Source organism: Ceratosolen solmsi, unplaced genomic scaffold (genome assembly GCF_000503995.2).
Source record: "Ceratosolen solmsi marchali unplaced genomic scaffold, CerSol_1.0 scaffold30, whole genome shotgun sequence".
Classification (NCBI taxonomy): domain Eukaryota; kingdom Metazoa; phylum Arthropoda; class Insecta; order Hymenoptera; family Agaonidae; genus Ceratosolen; species Ceratosolen solmsi.
In genome coordinates this window covers 3,970,001-3,996,415 of record NW_011948421.1, presented here as the reverse complement: position 1 = coordinate 3,996,415, position 26,415 = coordinate 3,970,001, and the positions used below count along the sequence as shown (strand labels likewise).

Below are 26,415 nucleotides of genomic sequence, written 5' to 3'. Positions count from 1 at the left end.
ATTATAATTTATTTCATAAACTGAATTTTATTTCTGCAAAATAATTGGTGAAACAATTATTGAATTCTTAAATAATTTAATATTTTCTTATATACAAAATAGTTTTCTATTTTGTGATACACTTCATTATATGCTCCTAGACTTTATTTTATTTGTGGGTATCATATATTTTAATATGATCATCAAATTACAAATTTAGCCGATGAACAAAATAAGTTTTTATTTTAATTTTGACTTTAGTGACAATTATTAATAATAATTATTATTCTACTACAATGGAATTTAAATTCTCTTGTTTATGCATATGTTACCATAATACTAAATATTAGTATATAAAATAAAATTAAACATATATTATTAATACAGTTAATTTATATAAATAAATGTTCATAATATTTTTAAATAAGATAAATCATTGTTCATATACCAGAATGATATATTTTTTTGTCATTATTTAACAAAATAATTACACATTATGTTTTTTATTATGTAGGAATAAGTACCTAGAATTCAAATAATAATTATTATTTTATATTTATTATATTTTATTTATTATGAAATTACTTTTGGTAGTATTTTTAGTCAAAATAACTTTTACATTGTCATAATCATAATAATAAGGGTAAATATTATGCATTGTTATCAAAGTTAGAAGAAATGTAACTCTTTCATTATTTTATTCCTTTCTTAGTCTTAATTTGTATTAAACATTCCTGATTTTTCATATTTTCAGAAGATGAACGGCAATCCAGTGACAGTAATAAAATGGGTTGGTATTTTATTTTGGAAAGTGAATCTTCATTACCAACAGATGAAGATGATGAATCAATTTATTCTATGCAAGAAAATGAAACAGGTAAATTATATTATATTTTCGTGTGTTTGATATAAATGTAATAAAATCTAAAAGAGTAGAAACCAATTATACACAATTCTAAAGTTGTATTAGTATTTTGAAATATTAAATTAAACATTAAACGTGCATTATAAATTTATATTTTAAACATAAATGTTTAATAGTTTTATGCATCTTTTTTACTAATTGTTAATTATACAATAAATTTGTAATAATTAAAAGATTATTTAATTTTCAGAATATGTACGTGATACATCAGATACATCTACATCTCACAGTTGGATGAGCAGTAGTGAAAATGATGCTAACGCAAATTTAGAATATGAGCTAGATTCAAGATCTGAAAATGAAAATCCATTGATGGCTGTAACATCATCATCAGAGCCTGAGGTAATTTTTGTACAATATAGTTATATAGTTATCGCATTCAGTATTTCAGACGTTTTTTTATGTTTTATACTAACTGCAGATTTATTTTCAGAATAAGTTGGAGGTTAAATGTGTAAGTGTTTGCGAATCAGAAGAAGTAGCTGATGGTAGTAATGATTCAGTAAGCTCTATCGATAGTGAAATAAGAAAGACAAAGTTTTTGATTTGTATTCAATGCAAAAATCTAAATACCAATACTTTGTTTCGTTACTGTAAAAATTGTTATCAGGTAAATATGTTTATTCACTTCTGTATAAATTTTATTTATCATGTTAAATTTAGAAGAATTTTTATTATGTATTAATTTTTCTTATGTAAAAGGCAGTTTAAAAATTGGATTAAAAATGTCTAATTATTAAATACAACCAAACAAATAAAGCTTAATAAAAACATAATTACATAAATATTATTTTATATAAGAATTCAACATATTGCTAAAAATTATAATTTGTTTAACAATTATTTTCTGTAATTATTTTATTTTACAATAATTAGTCAAGTATATAAAGAATAAGATTATGAATTAAATTTATAAATTTTGCTAATTGATATAAAATAATTTTATGATTTTTTAAAAGAATCGTTCAAAATATTTTTATTGATATTTGTTCTGGAAATATTTAATTGTTCTTATTTGTATACTTAAAATTTTTGACCAGATGCTTAAATTATTTTAAACTTCCATGTTTGATTATTCATTTTTAATTAAATTAAAATCGCTTTATAGAAAATAGAAATAGAATAAGATTTTCAATTAAGCATAATTTAATTACACATATGATTAATATACATATATATTTTATTCAGAATATATACAATAAACAAATATTGTATTTATGCTTTGTTAATATACCGAGGAAAGCACTCAGTTTCTACATAAAATTTATGAACTACTTTATACTACTTTATATTTTAAGGTCAAAATTATGGCAATAGTTGAAAAATATTTACAAAAATATTTTGAACGAGATACAAATAACTCATTTGATGGATTTCTATTTATTAATTTAATTAAATTTACTACTAGTAAATATTTTAATTCACGAAAATTGGATAATCCACGTGCATCATTATGGTTTTTAATATTTCTTTATATAAAAATAATAATCTTTCTAAAACAATATTATATACAAATCATTAAATAAGAAATATTGTGCAAATTTTTAAATTATAAATTATTGCTAGGAACTGTAAACTTTAAATTATACATTTATGTATGTAAACCTTGCTTAAGTTGTAGATAGGATATATCTATAATGGTAGAATACATTATTTAAAAAATAAAAATAAAATAAAAATGACCATTCAATTTTTATATTATTGCAGTTAAGAAAAACACATTTCCCACGATATGAAGCGAGGAGAAAACATCGACATCGAAAAGAAAGCACTTTAAGAAACTTCCAGTCATCTTTAAGTATGTTTCCAAAAGAACCGCGATCGTGGAAAGAAGTAAAGAGTGAAGTAGTTTCTTCTAGTGATCGACCGATACAAGATACAGAAAGCCTTTGCCTTATTTGCACCGTCAAACCAAAAAACGGCGCCTTTGTGCATGGAAAAATAACGCACATATGTTGTTGCTATGGTTGTGCCATGAAGGCTTGGATGACCAATAGTAGTCGGTGCCCAATTTGCAATCGAAAAGTTAGTCAAATATTAAAGGTATTCTACGCTTGAGACTATCTGCTTCTTTGTAAATTATAATGTAAAAAATCATGACAATGAATTAATAACTGTATTATAATAAATTTTTACAATCACAAAGATGTAAAGAACAAATTCGAATGTGAATTTTATCTATTTATTATGAATGTGAATATTCATTAAAAATAGTTATAATATAGTGAGACTGCTGGACTTGTATTCTACTCATTTTAAAGCTTAAACGAAATCTATGAATTTCGTATATGTGATGTGAATTCAATCTTGAAACATTATTTATAATTATGCAATATGTTAGCGTATTTTTAGAATTATTTAAATAGATTATAACAATTAATTCAGTATTTATTTTCGATCTGATAAGAAATCGAAGTATAATTTTTCTACAAAGTTTTAAATTGTCCTAAAATTGTTATTATTTTTTGTTAGCTCTGTCTCTCATTTATTATTAAATTAAAGTATAATAATGCTTATAATTATATTGTATTTATTAATTTTACAATATATCACTTCCTGCAAAACTTATATTTTGTTTTATCAATAAAATATTTCTTTATTCTATAGATAAATAAATATCACTGTTTGTATCCAATTTTTTAAATCATTTTTTAAATCATTTTCACAAAAAAAAAAAAAAAAAATTATAAAGAAATATATATGCTTAATTGTATGTAATAAATTATAATACTAATTGCGTAGCACACATATGTATGGTTTAGTGGCGTCATTTCATTGGCTGTTTTTTAAAAGCATAAATTTACATTGTTGAATATTAGTGAATTTTTTTTTAATTAAATTAAAACGTTTATACTTATAGGATTTTATAATTGGATATTTGGATAAGAATGTTTTTGTTAGTGTAAATTAAAAATTGTTAAAACTATTGTCATTAGATTAATAAATATATTCTTAACAATAATTCATTTTTCAATTATAATACGATTGTATTGTATTGTAAGATACATTAATATTTTAACCCAATTTGTTTTTTAAAATAAGTCAATATTTTGTTTATAATTTACTCTGCTGCATAACTTAAATGTAGTTATACAATATTACTAATATGTTTGTATTATCTTATATGATTAATAATTATTATTATATTATTTTCCACGAGAAAATTAATATAACAAAAACTATTATTCTAAATTATACATCTTATTAGCCCCATTTATAGAACTATCTTTGTGTAATAAAATTCTTAAAGATACAACATCATTTATTCAATTATTTACATTACTCTATTATTTCTTAATCATTCAATAGCATTTTGAATAATTGCAGCAAGTATTGTTAATTTTTAATAGAAAATATTTTTAAATAATATGTTAGTATGTCAAGCCGTCGAGAGATAAAATCACTTAAAAGCGTGAAATTAAAGAAATAAAAGAAAGACATGCTGATTTGTACATATATATATATATATATATATATATATATATATATGTATACAAAAAAAGTAGGTTTTAAAATAAATAATTTTGGTATTTTTTTTTTTATTTTTTATTTACAAATAGTAATCGACTTTCATTAAATGCATATTCAGTAACAAAATGTTATTGCACATTCTAGAATAATTTTCTTTATTCTTGTGGCAAAACTGAATAAATAACAATGCCCTCTTATAATAAAAACAACAATAATACCATTGGTTATAGAAGTTGTAAAGTCGAATATCGTGTCGTATACATCGTACACGTTGATTACATATACAATACATCAGTCACGAAATTTTACATTTTTTTCCTTTATAATTTTACCTTGCATAATGAATTAATAGTTATAAAAAGTTTATATTGCACGTCATTTTAAAGATAGAATACGGCGAATTAAATTAATATATATTTAATAGCATAATAAATAAATTAACAGTTTGTTCGACATTTTTATTCATTCACAATCCGTGCTTTTGAGTCACCACCAATCACGAAATTTATATTTGATTAATTCATTCTTATGCTTGTTTCAATCTAAGAATTGCATAAATCTTAATTTATATTAAATAAATTAGATTTTGAAGCATTAATAAAATAATAGCTTGATAATATTGATACGCACTCAATTGTAGTATCTTAATTAACTGGTTTGCTATGTTTTAAGAAATCGTAAGGCTAACAAAGAGACTTACGAAATCAAAGGACAAAAATATGAAAAGATAAGTTCAGATAGTTGTTCACTTTAGTTGTTTCGTACAAAATGTGCAGATTCTTTCATTTGTGTGTATCGTCATTTTCTTTATCTCTGCAAGATCAATTAGAGACAGTGAAAAGTATCGCCATTTTTCACTTCCTCTTCAAATACTTAGATCGGTTTTTTTTGGCCACCGATTAAGGATTCATCGAAACATTATTTTTATTCATTAAATGAGATTAGTGTTTATTTTTTGCTATTCTTTTTTGTTTGTATTGAAGTAAGCATATCAGGCCAGACGATTATTGGAGCGCTTTAAAATGATCTGTAACCAAGTTTCATTAAAATTTAAATTTACTTTGAGAATTTTTAATTTGAAATTATAAAGTTTTTAGTGAATAATTGAGTTTCAACGTATATGTTAGAAATCTTGAATATCGTTAAGATCATAAAAATCTGACGCCAATAGTATAATATTTATATATGACACCATATAAAAATCAATAAATTTGATTGAATATAAATGGAAAGATCGGTTTTAGAAAATTTTAAACGGACAATGCCTCCAATGAGAATCGTACTTAAATATTGAAAAAGTATGAGATTATTGAATAACGAAATAATTTACATTCATACCTTTTTCATTCAACATTGTTTTTCTGTTATTTATTTCAATAAATATATACACATAAAAGATAACAATTAGGCATATCAAATGCATCATGTCTAGCAAAAAATTAGGTCGCACGAGTGGTACTCACATATATAATATATCCTATATATAGTACGAAAATTTCAATATTATAATCAATAATACTACTATTATGTATCGAGTTAAGGACTAATAAACTATACACTTATAACTCACTTGGCGCTTATCGAAATCGCATACGCTTACAACAGGGTAAAACTAAACGTCTTGGACGGTTACGTGGATCAAAGCATTCAATGAAAGTTTCACGTGAAACCTTAAACTCCGTTTTTTTTTTTTTTTTTTTTTTTTTTTTTTTTTTAAATCGTTATTCCTCTTATATGTACAAAACATTGTCTGCCTTCATCGCTTCGAATGTCAGCTCACAGTTTAATTATTTTCTTGTTAAATTTTTGTCATTTAAAAATTCCTTTATCGCTAGGTAGTAACACATAATTTTTATATTACTTTAATTTATCACGATATTTCTTATGTTCGGATTTAAAATAAGTGATACATATGAAGCCAGTGCATGCTAAGGGATCATTATTATCTTAAATCTCGTTAACGACTATTATATGCAATAATCAAGACAATCGAGTGTAGAAACAAATTTATAATAATAATTATACTGTAATATAAAAATAAATGCTACTACCTCTTTTAAGTGATTTACTAATGAGTTATAGAAGGCATTGATCAGCCATTATATATTATAAAGTAATTATAGTTTGCAAATATTTATATAACACTGTGAAAAATAAGACCCTGACAGTAATTTATTTTGACGACCGTTGTGACAAATGTTAACAAATATTTTCTGGATTGACTCTTTTAACAGTAACAGAACTACCTATGTGATGTTTATTAAATTTTGAAGAGTGTGTATTAAAAAAAATTCATATCAAAATATAAGTACTATAATTGCATTCTAAGAACTATTAACTTTGTTTAACAGTTAAAATAAGTTAAAAAAAAAAAAACATAAAAAAATGATATCCATTTACTATTAAGCAAAATTGAAGGTGGATAATTTGTTAAAACTACAGTCAAAAAATTTCTTAATGCAACTTCTTTGCATAATGAGATTTTAAATAGTAATACATTTTTATTTTTACACTAATTTAAAAAAATATTCTCACATCTGTCAGAGTATGTATACAAGTATAACGTAAAATGTATAACTTTATTTTAGCCTTTGCGTAACACTTGCCAGAGCAACGGCAAAGGCTTGTATGGCGCTGAAAGGATATTGAAAGTCTAAAGTATAAGCGTTTCCTTGTATTCTTCCGAACTGCATAACCTATTTTTAAATAACCATTAATATAAATGTTTTGGATAATTAATTTAAGTTCTATTTCAATGTAAATTTTTTATCGTATAAGAAATCGTTTATGTGTAAGGGTTAAATGCAATGCAAAATTAATGAAAATAATTTGTCATTCTTCGATAAAACGTATTATTAGTGTACAAAAATGAAACACCTGTACTCGATTTTGTATATATTTAATTATTTTTGAATATTTTGAATTTTTTGATAAATAAAAAAGAAACAATTGATATATATATATATATATATATATATATATGAATGTATACTTTAAGCGTAGAAATATAATGGAATATAGTTTACGGTGAAATCGAATTCATTTTGAAGATATTCATTTTGTATGCTATTTATTCTTACCTGATTACCTCGAAATTCAATTTGAAAATTTTTAGCACTTTCTTGAGTAACTCTACCCCCGAAGTCTAATTGATAAACTTGATTAGCTTCATTCCACATTGGTGCTTTATTGTGCATTATAATTTCACGTCTAGTTGCTTCGGATTCATATCCGAAGTTTCCACCTCGTTTTCTTAACTGAAAATATCATTAATTTATATTAAATCTTATTTGGATAAGTACAACATATTCTTGATGGTAATGTTATAAAATACTGATTTATAATGTAAGCTAATATACAATACAAAGCTAATAAAAATTATAATATAAGCTGGTGAAAAACAAAAAGAAACGATTTGCACAAGCTTTATCACTGTGCCATCACTGTGTCACTTCATCACTTTATCATCAAAGTATTATTGCAATTTATAAAATCAATAAACGTATTTATGCTCCGATAGTTCAAGCTTCTTGCAAAAGGATAAAACTACCGGCGCACTTGGAGAGACCAGAATTTAACAAAGAGTATGCAAATAAAGGGAGAAGAACTTAACTGATTTTTAGCAACTGACCTTCTGGCGTAGTTGTGCTTTCTGAAAAGTTTCAAGATCGCGATAATTCGAGATATCATCTTGACTGATTAAGCCTTCCTCGTCGGAACTTTCATTACGATTCTTACGTGTTTTCCTATTGAGCAGTGGACTCGAAAGCAGTCTCCTTCTAATTGGAGAAGCGGAGGCTGGTCTTTTGCCTTTCTTCGAGGGCGCAGGGCTGCTTGGCGAACTTCTCGGCAATCTAATAAGAATAAATACCACATAAACTTAATACCTCGAAGTTATTTTTCAAAGATAGTTCGAATGTAAAAATTCGACGAAGGGAACGAATGTAAAAATACGACGAAGTGAAGAGCGGGATTAATATTGCGCCTACCTCGTTGACGGACGGGGAGATGGGGGTGGGAGTGAGTGGCAATCCTCGAAATCGCCGAGTTTCACCGCCAGCCCATCGAGCCTCGAAGTCAGACCGTCGAGGGACGACTCCACGGATGGACTCTGGCTGGATGTACTGAAAAACGCGAGGGGCGCTTAAAATCCTTGGGTTTTGTATATATTATTATTATTTTGTTAATCGCTCGAATATCCTCAAAAAGCAATTGATAAGACAGCGCCAAGCCGCGTTCGCAATTTATTAATTAAAATATATAATATAATATTAATTATTATCTGCTTAGCTTTTGTCGAAGCTTTGCTACAAGAAATTCTTGACTACGGCTCTGGAGCTCACGAGAAGTAAAAACTTAAATATATTTCAGAACTCAAACTTTTGAAAATTTTTATAAGTGATGCTTAAAAATAATTTAATATCATTGAAAATAATAATGTCTAAGCCGAGTATTGAACATTCTTACGGCTATTCTGTCATATATCCTTTTAAATTTTTTTATTTTTTTTCTATTATTATATACTTTTTTCTATTTATTAAAAAGTAAAATATTAGAATATAATGTAAAACGTCAAGATATTCTCAAATCAAAATTAACTTTCCCATATTAAGGAAAGATACGAGCTTTTTATATTATTAGATTTATATTAACGTGTTTATGGCAATAAAATAATAAAAATGATGATGTAAAAATGTAGCGTTTAAATTTTCGGATTACCAAGCGCTCAGTGTATTTAACAGTTTTCACATAAATTCGCTTCGTTCAAAACAGTTATGTGGATTAACAGGTACTATAATGAAAAATCTTAAAAATGACATTTTATGGATCGCAAAGTTATAAAAAGTGGTCATGTCCATCAGAATTTAGCGATATGTAAAAGACTGGCGTTGGCATTAAAATAATATTAATGGAGGAGCAATGAAAAAGTTAAAGTGCAATAAAAAGAAACGAGTAAGATCATCATGCTCTTATTTGAATACGCGCGCATGTGTGTGATGAAACTTACTTTTAGCTTAGTATTTTTGCGCGCGAAAAACATTCTTAGAAAGTACAAGTATTAAATTAGCCGACGTTCTATTACTTAATCATCGTTTAAATTATACAACAGCAAATTTTAAAAAAGCTGCCAAACCTTTTTATATTTCTTAATTGCGATCGATTCAATTTTCAGTGGTTCTTATTATCTGAAAACGAGTGATAATAGTGAACAAATATTACTTTATATTCGAGGGCTCGCCGTGGCTGGCAATGTTTTCGGTGATGATAATAGGCCTGTGACTGGTTAGCAGCTGCTGGGCATAGGTCCTGGAGACAGTTTCGTGACTATCCTTTCTCGAGCAGAGAATCGCCGTGGAAGCCTCCTTGCGCACATTCATCTCGTTCTGCGCGACTTCCGAGCAGAGGTCGCCGGAGTCGTTATCGTCGGTCGCCGCGGTCGTCGAGCCAGTCTCCTCCATGTGCTCGGCAAGCCTCGGTGGCAGGACGATTATCTGTTCGCTCGAGGTGAAGAGCTCGCTCGAGTCCAGACTCCGTGATTTGCCGCAGTCGTTGAGACGCGGTCGTGTCGTTCGATGCACTACGACGTTACTTCCGTTTTCCTTAACTGTTTTTCCGCAAACGAGAAAATGTCAAAGGATTTAGTATTCCTCCGTGCATTATTAACCTTCCTTCGATTAACGAAAAATAGATTTTCGAAAGGGTGCGTTCATTTGCACAGCCGAATTATTAATTTCCTGCCTTCCACGATATTGCATTAATATCGTTGCCAACTCAAATGATCATTGAATTCGTTAAAATTAGTTATTAATCGTGCGTATTGAAATAGTTCTTGGAAGGCGAATTAATTTTTTTAATCGGCTGATTGACCACAATTTCGCAACCGCTTTCGAGCAATAATATGAACATACTAACCTGAGTTGTCCTTGCTGCTGCGTCGGCGTCGCTTGTTCTTCCTGGAAATAAGGAATAGCCGCTTATTTGGCGCATCCTTGCGCAGCATATTGAGGGCAACATCGCAGGGTACAATCTGCGCGTCAACGAGATCGAGGTAGCCGACGCTGCAACTGCGGACTATCGAGTTCGCGGAAATTTGTGTAGGTCCAATGCTCACGACTGTTGGCGCTCGATGCACTGCCTGGAATCGAGGACATCACAATTTTTTGGTCAATTTATGAAAAATTACCTTTCAATTAGATTGTTTGCACTGCCACTGCGAAGAACATCGCACGTCACTGCTTTTTAAACATCGCTCTAGTTTTTTTTTTTTTTTTTTTTTTTTTTTTTTTTTTTTTTTAAAATTCTAGCATTAAAATCAAATGGCATCCCATCTACAGGTATCGCCTTCTCATTCATACATAAGCTTCTCAATACGTAATTTAATTATATTTTCCTTTCAAATTAATAACAATCCCTATTATATATTAATTATTTATATATTTAATCTTCGTATATTGTACAAGTTTAATTATTAAATTAAAATAATTATTGAATTGTAATGTAAATGTTAAAATTAATATCTCTATTGCGGAATACCCTTTCAAACTTTTGCGTTCGATACAATATTTATGTTTAATGTAGCTAGGAGAATCTGCAAATAATCTATGGGTATTGGCGATAAGAAAAGTATTGCAAGTATTTCGGTATGTTTGATCATCCTTGCTTGAGTTTACTTTAAGTTAAGAAAATTGAGCAACCAATGATTTTTAATCTAATTGTGATTTGACCAATTAATAATAATTTTATTAATTGATCTTGAAGCATTAATAGTAAGATCTTTACGTTAGGTAGTTGAATACTTTTCAAATGAATAGTCATTATAGCGTTGAAGATTCGTTGGTTTTGTAACTTACCTGAAACTGACTCTTGAGGGCGGGTACATCGTTGCGCCGTTCCTCGTCCTCGATAATGGAATTCGAGTGGTTGGTCTCAACGCCGTTTCGAGGCTGGAGGAGGCTCGCGGCTGTCTCCTGGCGGCCAACGTTTAGATTGTTCTTCGAATGGACGATGCTGCCAACCGTCGGGCCACATTCGCCGTTCGCGTAACTGTAGCCCTGATGGTGGGTCGATCCAGCCCTCGGATGTAGGCAGCAGTTCGAGGACGAGCCGTTACCAATGTGAAACTTGTCTTCGACCGTGTGCGCGTAGACGAGCTTGTTGCCAGTCCCTACATCCAGTTCCTTCTTTATTAGACTACTAATTGCATTCTGCTGATCGACTAGCGCCGTCTTCACCCGCTGCACGTTGCTCGAGTATTCACCCTACGTTGTCAAGGGGGGAAAAATTTTTTCTCTCTATTATACTTCCGATAAATTGAATTTCCTCTTATAGCTTCTAATTCGAAATAGCCTTGTACTCCCTTTTAAATTGAACATCCTGAATTATACGGCTTGTTTTCGCGAGCTTCTTTTCAATAGACAAATACAAGATAAATAGATATTTATAGTCGGCATTTTCGCTCAAGAGTCAGCATTGCCGGCGAAACCTTATATACGTAAATTTAAAATTACGTATATAATTACTTTAATGACAGAAAAGACGCGTTGGTACACAACATAATTATAATTATGATGCATACGTCTTTCATTATATTTCAATAATAAACATTTACAATGTTCAATTCGTTGTATTTCTCGTAAACAGACATTGCGGCAAAAATGCAGGATCGTATTATTTGAAAATAACGTTACGTTATTACTCGGGAGGTCGTTTTTAAGAAGTCATACATTCATTATTTGCTAAAATAAGTAATATAACTACTCTATCGAATGAGAATTATAAATACTTACGACATTATTCTATTACAGCATATAATATTATATTTTGTATGATTCCCCGTGAATAATTATCATAAGGAGTGCTCTGTTCACTTGACATACTTGTTTATTCGTTGATAATTTTTATAGTGCGAACGCGTACTTAGATTTCAGAATAAGCATTAATCTCCAAATTCTATTGTAGTTACAGAGCACTACAATTTTGAAGGATTGGGAATAGTTATATAAATTAGGACAGAGCACTTTTGGACTTGGCGTACCAGAGTGGCGCTTGGACTTGACGTGGCGATGAGCGTCTGAGTGGGAGCGACGGCGTTCTTAGGGGACTGGAGAGTCGGGACGTCACAGCAACGTGACGCGTAGGTGGCTCGGTGATGATGACAGCCCGGGGTCGCAACCGGCCTCATCGTCTCGCAGTAATTGAGTATCGGGTACTCAAGCTGGTGAGGTGGAGGTGGTGGTATGGGTTGGTACTCGTAGGGATAGTCGTCGTCGTGGCTCTCACCGACAGGGAAAAGCGGCACGATTGACGGTGACTGCTGTTGCTGCTGCTGTTGTTGTTGTTGTTGTTGTTGTTGTTGCTGCTGCTGCTGCTGCTGTTGTTGTTGTTGTTGCTGCTGCTGCTGCTGCTGCTGCTGCTGCTGCTGCTGCTGCTGCTGCTGCTGCTGCTGCTGCTGCTGCTGCTGCTGCTGCTGCTGCTGCTGCTGCTGCTGCTGCTGCTGTTGTTGTTGTTGCTGCTGTTGCTGATGATGATGATGGTGATGATGATGCTGTTGCTGTTGATACTGCTCGGATGGACAACGCGAGAAGCCATAAGTACGAGGAATTGCCAACGACGACTCTCCCTGCATGCATTCCTCCTCGTCCTCCGAGAAGAGGTTTGGGTTGAAACTTGGATCCGGACCTGTGCGTGCACACGATTGCATAATCATTTCTACGAGCGTTTCAAATATCGCTGACTTTAATATATTTTGTTCTTACGAGTGGTGAGTTGCCGATAAGTACACCGATGGAAAATTATTCGGTGATTTTATTTTTCTAGGATAATATGAATATTCATAAGATAAAGTAGACATTGCGAAAATCGTTCAATTGCTATTTTTTCAATAATTTTCAATTATTGAATCGATAATTATATTATAATTTTACTTTAAGAAGAGAATAAACGATTTATAGCTTATAAAATTTTATTTACAACCTCATAAATTTTCTATCTATTCATATTTATTGACATAAGATCGAAAAATGATTATAGTCATTATAATAAAATAAACTGAAAGTATCAAAAGTATTAAAAAGATCCAGCATCGATACAAAAAGATCCAGCATAGATACAATTACTATATATATATATATATATATATATATATATATATATATATATATATATATATGAATTAATATAATTGAATAATTAAATAATTGAAATAATATATATAAAATTGAACAAAACAAAAACATAAGTCTTACAATTTTGCGTGCCAATTAATGTAAAATGTTTCATATAATCTAATAAAATAATACAATTACATAATTCATTTAGGTATTATCTTAAGAAAATGTTTAAATTTCATAAAAATGAATCTGAAATAAATGAAGAGTTTATGAGATTTATTAAATCATAATATAAGTTTTCATTAGTGTACGAACAACATGTTTTATAATATAATATCAATTATTACAGTTATTTAGAGATTAAAGTAGATTGTTAATTTTATTAAATGTTTTCTCTTTAATCAATATATATATATATATATATATATATATATATATATATATATATAATGGCTTCAGAGCTTGAAAATTGAACGTCTACGATTCTAAAATTAAACGGAACTTTAAAAAAATTTATATTATAAATATAAATACGTATGAAATAAATATAAAAATAAATAAAAAATATTATAAAATATTATTGAATGAAAATTGAATAATAAAAATAATATTAATGTTGTTTGGTTGATATTAAAAAAATCTTTTTAATGTATAAAACATGAAATTATTAGATTGTTATTCACATAATTAACAATATTCATACATATTTATTTATTTCGTGTATATGAAAGCAATATATATATATATTTATTATTTTTTTATAAGTTTTTTGAATGAGAGATATTAGGGATTGAAAAAATGATTCTGCAATGTATAACGTAACATCATTTTTTATGCCTTTAAACTACCTTTTCAAACTCAAAAAATAAAAATGTTATTATATAAATGAATTCTACATAAACATCGAAATAAATTTACTAAAAGCAAAAAAATTATTTTTCAAGTATAAATATTTCCAATTCCAGATATTTTCAACTGTGAATTTTAATAAAAATATATCATACATTTTCTACATATCATATAACAACAAATAACAATAAAATTGTTCACCTGCGGGAAGATCATCTCTCAATTCTGTGATTACGAGAGTCATTTGCCGAGGTTGAAGGTGTAAGAGCGAGGGCCGGTAAGTTACTCTACCAAGATTCGCTGGAACTGAATCCGCTAAGCCGTGAAATTTAAACTTGGTACCCCAAATGTTTGATGTTACCTCGACGAGTCTTGCTTTCTGTAAGAAAGAACAGTTAAAAATGATTTTACATTAAAAAAAAAAAAAAAAAATGGCTATTGTAAATAGGAGCCATTATGTGTATAGGAATTAATCGAATTGTTGGTTGACAATTATTGTCTTTTATATATAGGAAAATTATAGCAAATCTTAACATACAAATCTATATTAGTTCTGATATATTATGATATTAAGTTATTTGATGTTCAATTTAATTATATTTACATTATAAATTAAATAATAATAATAATTACTAATTATAATATACTGTAATAATGGAATAATTACTAAGATATTTTTAGGCAAAAGATATAATATAGTAGACGCATGATTGTTGTCCACGTATCCAAGTAAACAAATATTGTAAGAAGAGACAGAAAAGTATTAGTAAATGTGAGATTGGGTGTGTTGAAATAGCTTAGAGGTGTAAAATTAAAAATACCTCGCGTAAGCAATAGATATTGGCAAAGAGAGTCAAGACAAGTATGCGATTTTTATAAATTTTGAAAAATACTTGTCTATTCATCTATTCGTCCGCTTCTATTCGATTTAACCACTTTAAGTGATTGCTCACTACCAGCATCTCATCGCTTGTCTCGCGGGGTCCGTAGGCGAGGTCAAGCACTCGCTAATCAAATGCATCGGGAACTGAGATGACGCCTAATCTTCTTTCAGAAAATGCAGTCCATTGGGATTGGTTTAAAGAGAAATTGTGAAGATATGATTAATTTAATAATAAATGCCATTAACTAGTTCACACGTGCGTGTAAGTATCATAGAATAAAGGAAAGTAATTTCCTCGGTATCAATCTCTTCATCTATTAAAGAATAAATGCTCTAGTTATATAAACGAACCTTCAAATGACTAAATGAAGTACTCAGCTGCGACTTAACTGAACGATCATTTTTCTTTCTAACACAAATTATATTGTATTGGAAATGCTTTATGTGAAAAGAAGTTGTGTGAAAAAAATTTTTGTGAAAAAAAAAGAATTTTCATTTTACGCGTTTTATACATTATAACATACGCATACACGTGACTTCACTCTCTTTGCTCCAGTTTCATTTGTTTTATCTTAGCCAGTACTGATGCAGTGCGTACAGTATACCGTAACCACTATGGGTGTAATGCAAGTCATATAGACTGAGTTCTCTATGAAAATTAATGGTGCAGTAAGGTAAGAGTGCGATTCACCCTATAAAAAAGATAGTTCTCCATTAATGGATTCCTCAATTGTAACGACCAAGACTGAACCGCGTACTATTGCAGTTGTATCGAGGTTTTCTAATACTATGACACCCACGCGCGCACACACACACACACACACACATATATATATATTTATATGAAAAATTTACGTGTATAATTTTTACAATTTTATAAATATACAAAATTCATCGAATTTTTCGACTACATACATTCTAATTAAATTGTTTTTATTAATTTCACCGTGTATTTATATTTAAAAATTCAATTTATTTCATAATAAAATTTTTTTTTTAATCTTTAATGAAGTATTTAAAACTAAGTTATTCTAATAATTAACAATTCTTATAATTATCAATAAGCAAAAAGAAATAATGATACAGTATACAAGTGACAATGGCAAAACCATTTTATGTCTGTTTATTACTTGACAACGATATTAATAACGACTTGTTATGAGAATAATGCAAGAATAATTTACTATTATCTTATAATACTAGGATGCTCAAATGCAGAATTTGAAAGAATAGTATGTGATTTTTTAATTATTTGAGATAGCTTTGACATTTTACAGTTTCTTCGATTTTCTACTATAATCAGCAGCATCATACATTAGCTCTATTCAAGAACTCGACACACTGTTTTTAAATGTATTTTTCAAAGAATTCAGTCTCAGATATCATTACATTGGACTATAAAAGCCTGAAAAGAATAAATAAAACGATGTGCTATCGCATACAGAGATACTTTTAGAGCGAGCGAATTAATGCTAAAAAGCAAATAGAGACAAATAGCTGTAAGTACTGACCTCTGGCAGGGTATCGACGTAATTCTCGTCGTCGTCGTTATTGCAAGTGCTTCTCTCGTAAGAGGTTCGACACTTCCTACGACTCTTTCTACGAAAACGAGGTGAGCCAGCGCAGAGTTCCACGGTGTCCCGCTCATTGTCCGAATCATCGCTGCAAGAGGGCTGCTGAAAGTACTGTTGTTGTTGTTGTTGTTGTTGGTGGTGGTGGTGGTGGTGGTGGTGGTGGTGGTGGTGCTGCTGCTGTTGTTGCTGCTGTTGCTGCTGGTGGTGGTGGTACTGGTGCGACCTCTCAACCGTCGGTGAGGTCGAATCGCTCTGGAAGTCAAAGCCGTTCTGGGACGTACAGTGGCCACTCTCCGGGTCGAATATTACGAATTCCGGTCGGATCTTGCTGGTACGTCGGCCCTTCAGCAACGGTATCAGCCCGCCCAGATATTCCACGTAGAGGGTGTAACTGTGAGGTGGTTCACCTTGGTTCCGAAGCATCGTACAGTGTAGTCGGCCTCCCAGAGGCGGTGGACGCGACACGAAGCGACGCAACTCGCGAGGCTCCGGTATACAGCAGCTGGGATAATCAATAACACTCGTCAATAAGTCTTTATTTCGACAGATTAATGTCCGCTCAGACTTCAACTTGTGAAGCTGGATATAGATAATCAATGTTGTCAGTCATACTTAAAATTTGTTCATCGATTAAGAGATATAATTCTTATGCAAATGATTTATTTAAAAGTTTTCTTTTTTTTTATCACACATTAGATAATTTATCAAATTTAATAATACAATTAATTAACTTTAATGTTTTATTTTTATTAGCTTATTGATGCCACTGTAGTTAATTTTAAACTAAGACAAATTCTTAGGTATTAATTATTAACAATAATTCTTGATTAATTCTTAGTGATATGTAGTTATCAACATACAAATGAGAATTAAATTGATTGATAAAAATTTTTTCAACTCCAATTTGTCTCCATAGTACTTTTATTTGTATTTTGTAGTTTATCTTTAAAGCGAATATAGTTGTGAGTGAATTACTTAAAACTCAATATGTATTTAGAAATACTCAAAAATGTATTGTAAATAAAAGAAACTTTTTAAAGATTACAATCAATACATATGACAATTCTCTATTTAGAAAGAATTTTCTTTACCTTTTTTTAATTATATTCGCTTAACGATTTTACGTATAAGATTTATTTGGGTGTAAATATAAATTATACTTAATTATTTTTATCAACTATTAAACAACATACTAAATCAATTTTAGTATTTAATAAATATATTATTTGCTTCTTTAAAGATTTTTGTACAATACGAGGAAGAGAAAAAATATACTGAAAGTTTTTTTGCGCAAAATAAATTGTGCAAATATGAAAATTTTTATAACAACGTAAATACGTTTAAATGAATTTATTTATGTATTTTATCTATATTTATATTTTATATTTTATATTTATGCATATTTTTATAAATATGCATTTAATTTTTGTTATACAGTAAATAATAATTTTTAAATTTATTTGTGCGTATTAAAACTAGATCCCCATTTTTTAAACAAATAAAAATAAATATGAAATAATATCTATACTTTTTATATAAGTCCGTTTATAAATATTCCATTTGTTATTTAATAAGTGATTATTAAGACCGAGATATTTTATAATTATTTGTATTGATAGTATATGAGAAAGTAATTTTCAAGTAAAGTGCATAATCTATAAAGTGCGTAAGCATTGAAACGTGTCAAGCATAAAGTTAAAAAAGAAACTGAGAAGATGAGAAGATTGTTATTTTCAACAATAGGGATGTATGGGTCGTTGAATAAAACCGATAATATTCATTTTACCAAAGAGAAAATGAGGAAAATTAAAAAGACACATTTCACTTACAAAGGAACAAAAGAAATTGAAAATATATTTCTTATTTATAATAGAGAAATAATATGAAGATATTGAAATTTTAAATCCGGAAATAATGTCAAAATATTATTGATAATAAATTTAAAATTAATGTTTTTTTAGAGTTATACAAATCTCATTATATGTAAACATTCAGAGAGATAGAGAGAGAGAGAGAGAGAGAGAGAGAGAGAGAGAGAGAGAGAGAGGAGAAACGCGCGCACACACAAACACAAACACAAACACAAACACAAACACAAATTAGAATTTTTATTGAAAAACATTATTTCATAATAAAAATTCATATCTTAATAAAGATTTGTTTTTCTTTTAAATGAATTTATAAAATCTAATCTGTCTTAAAACTTGAAACAAAAATAAATAAGATTTTGCAGCGACAGATGGTACATTTATAGCATCAACAAAAATTTTAATCAGCATTAGATATCATGAAAAAGATCATTTCTATACATACAAATACATTGCTTCAAATAAAATATATGTTTTTTAAAACTTTAAACCGTGATTTATTATCTACGGGAGTCTAAAAATATGTACAGTATGTAAATCTCAATAAATTCCTATATAAATATTATATTCACTTCAGTAAAGATGAATAAATAGTATTTTAAAATAGAGAACATATATATTATTATAAATAATAATTATTAAATACATCTTTTCTATAATAAATAAGTAAATTTCGTAAAAAATTGTGATAAAGAATATACGAAATAATGTTGTCTTATTGTAATGGAAATCATGCAACTTTTTTTACTATGTCTTAGATTGTCTATTAGTTAAATAAAAATTGATTATAACAAACATTAACAAATTGTCAGCGGTACATGTGATTTTAAAGGGGGGGGGGGGGCATCTATTTTATACTATCTACATAGTTTATAGAAAAACTATGAAACTTATTTAGCAGATTAAAACTGAAAAGATATTTTATTAACAGGCACATATTTATCAATAATATATATTATAAAAATTTTTTAATGTGAATTATTCTTTGATATTTATATCTTCGTGAATTATAGATACATATCATAAATTTCTTTAAAAATTTTTAAGGAATAGAATTATAAGTTAAAAAATACATTACAATATATTTTTATTTATTGAAATATCTCAATTTTAATATCGATTAAATATTAAAATATGTATTAAATTACCTATAATATCTTGAATTTTTGTAATTTTAAAATTTTATAATATTTATAATTTATGTAATGGATAGTAAAACGAATTTATATTGTTTGTAATTACATCCAATAAATAATGAAATTAATAAATATAGTTAACATTATTCACATTATTTTTAGTAATCAAATGTTTTTTATTTAAAGATTTTATTAAATAATATAATCTAGTTAATAATTACTAGATACTATTAATAATTTTGATCTTAAGTATCATATAGTTTATATTGCAATGTTGCAAAACGTATCTGTAATATTATCTGTGCACATCAATGTGTATACTAAAATGTATGTATAGTGGCAATTCAGAAAAGTGCTATTTTAATTTAGATATTTGTTGCATCCAATGCGACTTTTATTTAAAACGTATAGTTTTATTACATTTAAACAACCAACATTGAATAATTGAAATTTAAACATTGAAACAAATTAAAATGTTATGAACAGTATTTTATGATCAATTGATAAAGTGTCGTTTAAATTTTTTTTTATAAGTTATTTTAAATTATTTGTTTATTCCATTATATCGATGTTTTATAAATCAAAATGTAAAACAGTTTAAAGAAATATAATATAGTTAATGAAAGAATTTTCTTATTTTCAAAAATTATATTACTTACACATTATTAAATTAATTTAATAAATCACATTGTATTTGAAAATTTGCAGGTAATATTAAGTTAACGAATTGTTTAATAAGTCATTAATTTAATTATTTATATTAATTTATTATTGAATTTAAACAGTAATAAAGTTTTTTGAAATAATAAAAATTAGAATGAATTATAATCAATAATCAGATATAGAAAATTCCATTACTAACTCATATGAAGTTTTATATAATAATAAGACTGTGCAGCGTTTAATTTCTCAGTTGTATATTTCTATTATATTTCTCCCTTTGTCAACGTTTATTTATTTTTCAACTCTGTCTGTCTGTCTGTCTCTCTCTCTCTCTCTCTCTCTCTCTCTCTCTCTCTCTCAATCTCATTCAATTCCTCTAAATTAGTGAGCTCTCGAGAGGGAGATTAATTTTATTTAATTTAGAGAAAATACTCGGGATATTATTACATGAAACCAACTGCTAACAATCGCGGGGCTACGATGTATTTATTCGATTAATACATAAATTCAAAAAATTATAAAAGATTGCAGGAGAAAAAGAATGATAAGACTGGAAATGAGTATTTAGGTTTGCCTGCAACCGACGGATTTTCCATTAATGCAGTAAGAATCAAAGTGCAAGGAAAAGTATATATAGGAGGCGCTGGCCAATGTACACTGGAGATTATCTTATCAATTGTAGGTGACGGGGCAACGATGAAGTCCCAAGAGTGAAAAGCCGAAGCGAAAAAATAAAAGGAGAGACCTCTCAGGGAATAAGAGGAGCAAAAGCTGGCAACATCAGGCTTTCTCTTGTCTTCACATTCTCCTATTTCCAATTTTCTCACTATAGTCTATTTCCTCTCTTATTTCCGTTTTATATCCGTCTTTCGTTTCCTTAATGCTCATATTTTTTTCTTTTATTTGAAATATATTTATATGCTTTCAGAACAAGTGGAATGTAAGATATCCTGACAGTATTTCGTCTTACATAACAAATGGGATTATTTAATAATTTTTCTATGATTCACTTTTCTTAATTTCACCCGAAGAATTTAATCATTATAAGATATATTTAAAATGATGAAAAATCAGAGTTTTATTAGTAGGCAATTTGAATTTTTAATATAAATATCAATAGAATTACGAGTAAGTATGCTGATTTAAATGCGCGCACGCGGATGTGTTAAAGAGAGTGAGTTAGAGACGCGTACGAGAGGATTTATACAATATAACTTTATTTAAATAAAAATTAAAACAATAGTTTTATAAATTTAAAAAGAAATTCATTCGAATAAAACGTCCTTAATTTTATAAAAATTTGAAATTGTTTAAAATAAATTATATTATTCTCTTTAATGTACATCTAATCTTCAGAAATATCAATGGAATCATTGTTATTTTAGATTACTGTTTTTTTTTTTTTTTTTTTCTCTAATGTAAAGTCTTTATGTATAAGATTTATACTAATATATTTATTATATATTATGATCGAGTTTGAATATTTCTGTAAAATATTTGGATATATATTTATACCCACTTTTTCGTTTATTTTCTTTTATAAAGCAATTGCTTCAATTGCCTAAAGACACTACTTTATTTTCCATTTAATTAAGAACGACAGTCACGTTCTCGTAGAATGAAGTACTTTCAATGAATGAAAAGAATATTTGTGAATCATTACACGATAAAATAAATTTTATTTCTTATTGCAAAAACACTTAAGTTTATTAAACATGAAGTAAATTTGTTATTGATGCTATTATAAAATGTCAGTTTGCGCTCTAAATTTTCCGAATAACAGAACTGACATCGCACTAAGCAATTAATTTTAACTTTCATTTCTTACATCGATATGAAAATGAAGAGGCTGATTGAATATGAGCGTTTCAGTTAGAGAAGCATTACAATCAAATATTGAAATATTGAATTTGCATTGTATTGCACACACGTGCAATTAAAACATCGTAATAGAAAGATATTGATATTGCTTTCACATACGTATGCGCACGATCTCGGGCATAGTATGGCATACTACGCAGTTACATATTGATATGTAGCTGTGTGGGGGTAATTTAGAATACTAGAGGCTATTTCTCAAAGCCATTTGGCCTCTGCTACCAGTAGCGATAAAAACTTACCGAATCGTGTTGGCGAAGAGTCCAGAGACGAGAGCCTTGAGTCGGGGTGGAAGGGGCAGTAGTTGTACGCTCGATTCTTTGGTCAGTGCGGCCTTGAGTGCGAGCCTTGACAACAACTGCAGCGAGCCGACACCCCTGAACAAAACCAGACAATTATCCAGTGGTCCACCGATCGCGATACGGGACTTTGCCATACCACACATCCCCTATAAGCTTCCGATCGAATTGGTGGACGCGTTAATTGCTTTATACACCCCTGCATGCCCCTCTATACTACAATACATTATGCATTTTACTCTACATAATTTTATATATCGCCGGTCGATCGAATTATTACGCTTGTTTAGATATATCTTTAAAAAGAAACCATATTCATTATTTATTAATAAGGCTCACCGATTAATAAAAATTTATAATTACTAAAATGAAAGCAAATGCTTAAAATTACGAGCGATACAGTATCTCCGTCTATTACTTCTAATAATTTATTGGCAAGTATTTTGTCTTCCAATATTGTGGATTTGCATAAATGTTCTTTCATAAATATTGTGTGCCTTAATATGTTTATATTAATATAGATTAACTTAATATACACTTAATATCACCTGTATTTTCATAAAACAATTAATGGAAAATAACGTTATTAATTGTAGTTTATAATAAGTTCAACCAAATTTGATTGCCTTCAATGTCGAATTCATGTTAATTTCAAGTTTTCTAGTATCTAATCTAATATTCCTTTAAATACTGTAATTATATAAATAATAACAATAATAATAATTATTATTATATATATATTAGAATATATAGAGCATTTATAATATTATAGCTCAGTTTTACTTTACATAATTCTTATTATTACTTCATATAATTATTAAAGAGCTATTTAGAATTATATTAAATAAAAAAAAAACACAAGAAACTACACTCGCATTAGCAACATTAGCTTTGATGTATGTAATATTCAAATATGAATTATGCATATACTTATATGTTTTTGGTATTTACTATGAGCCTCGCTTATGTCAAAACGCCAAAAAATTTTAGTAATAAATAGGAAACAAAACATTATAATCTGAGGAGGCGAAATAATATATCGAATAATACCTAGAGACCCAAGCAGCATGGACATGTGTCCCTGTAGCAACAAAAAGTCGCCTGTCATTGTGGCCCCATGTCATAGCGGTCACTGGACTCTATATAAAAAAAAGAGAAATATAATTCAACAAAAAAGTCTTAAATTAAGTTTGCAATCTATTGACTATTAAAATTGGGTAATGCTTTACATCTTTTAAATGACTAAAAGTAGAAAAAGTACATCTTTCAGTACTTGGCTTTTACAAAATGTCCATATTTATATGCATAATATAGCTAAATTTATTTAATATAATATTTAATTAAATGCTATTTAAGGAATTGCAGTATTTAAATATTACCTACTTAGGTAAATATTTTCAAATTTTACCGCAATTATCAATTTATACTCATATATTATTTGTTAATCAGTATTGTAATTAAAATATTATTACATTTAATATTTTATAATGCATATATTTATTTTTGTTTTTTTTTTAATTTCATGTCAGCTTAATGAATGAATATTTAATAATACCAGTAAAAAACAATTATTTTAAGATCAATTGCAGTTTCTTTGACACTGCGTATTTTCAAACTAAAAAAAAAAAATCCTATTAAGTAGTATATTAAAGGCAATAATCTTAAATTGTTGTATCATTGATGGTTTGAGGTATCAAATTTAATTTTCTTTTAAGTAAAAGTTTATCAGTAAATTATTTAACTTAACTTTTAAATAATAAAAGATGAAAATAAGAAAATCGAAAGAAAGTCACCTGAGTATAGGGTATGGCGATGGTGTAGATAAGTATACCCGTATCAGAATAAAATTTCAAAAGGTTTGTATACTCAATGACTGGCGGATGGCAATGGTGGTGGTGTTGCTGCTGCAGCTGCTGTTCCTGTTCCTTGATGCCGGCAATCGCAAGGAGCTTCCACGAGTTACTCCATTCGGCGTGTAAGGGGGGTTTGAGGCCGGTGCTTATTGTAACAGGCGACACATCGTCGAAGGACCTCAGAAGCACAACGTTCCCATCGGCCAGGCACACCGCTAATACATAGTTGCGCGCATTCGTAGCTCTGCTCCCGGCTTCCTGATCCTCTTCTTCGTCACGGTCCTCCGTATCATGCTCCTCATCCACATTATCCTCGTCCTCGTCCTCTTCCAACTTAAACTTTTCCGCTGACCAGGCCATTGACGTCACTCCTGCACCTGTTACATCACCCACTATTTCAATCACATTTCCGAATAATAAAGAATCATGGATCACCCGAATTTATGTGGTTGATAGCTGGATATGCGTCCGGATCTGAATTATATGCACATTTTTAAAGAAACTCTTTCAAGTTGATAAATCGCTCAAATTAATGTAATGGCTAATTATAGGCGTTATTTTAATTTCATGGGTCATTATATTTAAAATGTCGCATAAACTACGAATCTTTGGAAATGCATCAGTGGTACATAAGAATCAGAAATCGCCATTGAAAGCAATCGTATTTTTATGTTGACTCATTATTAGGTTTGAATAAATGTTAATGTGCACGCGTAATCAGTATAAAGAATTTAAATGAGCTCTTCTAAACTTTTATTTGTAAAGTATTTAATCTTGTAAGCAAATACAAATATATTGAAGCCTTGTAATATTGATGCAATGACAATATTGAAAATATAAATTATTGTTTATATTTATATTAAATAACCAATGCTATACAATTAAATAAAGAATATATAGAAAAAGTAATGTTACATATTAATATTTTTAATATCAAATAGATTTTTTTTTTTATGATAATGTATGGTACATCTGTTTCTTTAAATAATCGATCGTTTAACTGACCCCAATAAACAATACGTATGAATTTCCTTAAATTAAAAAAAAAAAAAAAAAAAAAAAAAAAAAAAAAAATGAATTATTGATTTCTAATTGATATCTTTTTCTAAAAAATTTAAATATTTTATAGTCATTTTGTAAATGCCAGAATTTTTTTCACCGAATGAATCTAATGAGAGTTATTCGAATTAACTTTTAACGCACTTACGCTTGGCCTTAGTGTCCCATTACACATTCAACTAAAATTCATTATAGTGCTTTTAATTACTTTTTCTTACATTAAAAAAATGTCATAATACATTAATTCATTAATACTAATTTTTAAGATAATAAATTATAAAATCCTTGTTAGCTGTGATATTAAAGACCGTTTATTTTAAGTATATATTTGTTGACAGTATATTTTTATTAGATGTATTTATTATATTATTTTTTATATTATTATATATTATTATTAAAACGCATTTTATTATATTTATTTATTATGATTTTTTTATCGTTATACTAATTTATTATGATTATTGAATTATATTGCATATAAATATTTAATATAACAATGTATTTATTGCATAAATAGCACGAATAGAGAGAATAATAAAATAATATAATAGTTTTATTACCTATGAGAATGTATTTTTATATTAAAAAGTTATTCCGGGGTAATTTTAATCATTAAAAATTGCTTATATACCCCGATGGAGTACATATCTCCATCGTATATTCCCGGCGATTTATAATATTAAAAAGTCATGGAACCTTCATAAAGATCTATAAAATGAAGCTACAATATAGAAGTATGAAGTTAATTCATTTCCGCATAAAATTTTTTTTCAAAGTAATATACATTTTTTTACTTACAATTGCTTTTTAATACAAAATATGGAAGTTTAAAAGATTATCGAATATACAAATGGACATTATAATAATT

At 28.4% G+C, this 26,415-nt stretch overlaps 2 protein-coding genes across 2 annotated transcripts in view; one reads left to right on the top strand and one right to left on the bottom strand.

Annotated features, from left to right (window-relative positions):
* Window positions 1–737: 737 nt before the first annotated feature.
* Window positions 738–3,070, top strand: LOC105361370 (E3 ubiquitin-protein ligase Mdm2-like). The gene is made up of 4 exons (XM_011498525.1): window positions 738–856; window positions 1,095–1,246; window positions 1,338–1,514; window positions 2,612–3,070. Exons 1-4 carry the CDS (start codon window positions 766–768, stop codon window positions 2,960–2,962), a joined length of 771 nt encoding a protein of 256 aa, XP_011496827.1. The 5' UTR covers window positions 738–765; the 3' UTR covers window positions 2,963–3,070.
* A 3,816-nt stretch (window positions 3,071–6,886) lies between these two features.
* The window catches only part of Tusp (WD40 superfamily protein Tusp), a 50,724-nt gene continuing 31,195 nt past the window's right edge, over window positions 6,887–26,415 (bottom strand). The window contains exons 5-19 of the mRNA XM_011498903.1: window positions 24,429–24,865; window positions 23,686–23,774; window positions 22,579–22,713; window positions 17,023–17,293; window positions 16,729–16,890; window positions 14,536–14,713; window positions 12,903–13,054; window positions 12,420–12,701; window positions 11,227–11,634; window positions 10,289–10,511; window positions 9,596–9,980; window positions 8,365–8,499; window positions 8,007–8,229; window positions 7,456–7,632; window positions 6,887–7,071 (exon numbers count right to left, since the gene is read on the bottom strand). Coding sequence (XP_011497205.1) covers window positions 6,955–7,071; window positions 7,456–7,632; window positions 8,007–8,229; window positions 8,365–8,499; window positions 9,596–9,980; window positions 10,289–10,511; window positions 11,227–11,634; window positions 12,420–12,701; window positions 12,903–13,054; window positions 14,536–14,713; window positions 16,729–16,890; window positions 17,023–17,293; window positions 22,579–22,713; window positions 23,686–23,774; window positions 24,429–24,865 — 3,374 coding nt within the window. The 3' untranslated portion in view covers window positions 6,887–6,954. The remainder of the gene's footprint in view (window positions 7,072–7,455; window positions 7,633–8,006; window positions 8,230–8,364; window positions 8,500–9,595; window positions 9,981–10,288; window positions 10,512–11,226; window positions 11,635–12,419; window positions 12,702–12,902; window positions 13,055–14,535; window positions 14,714–16,728; window positions 16,891–17,022; window positions 17,294–22,578; window positions 22,714–23,685; window positions 23,775–24,428; window positions 24,866–26,415) is intronic.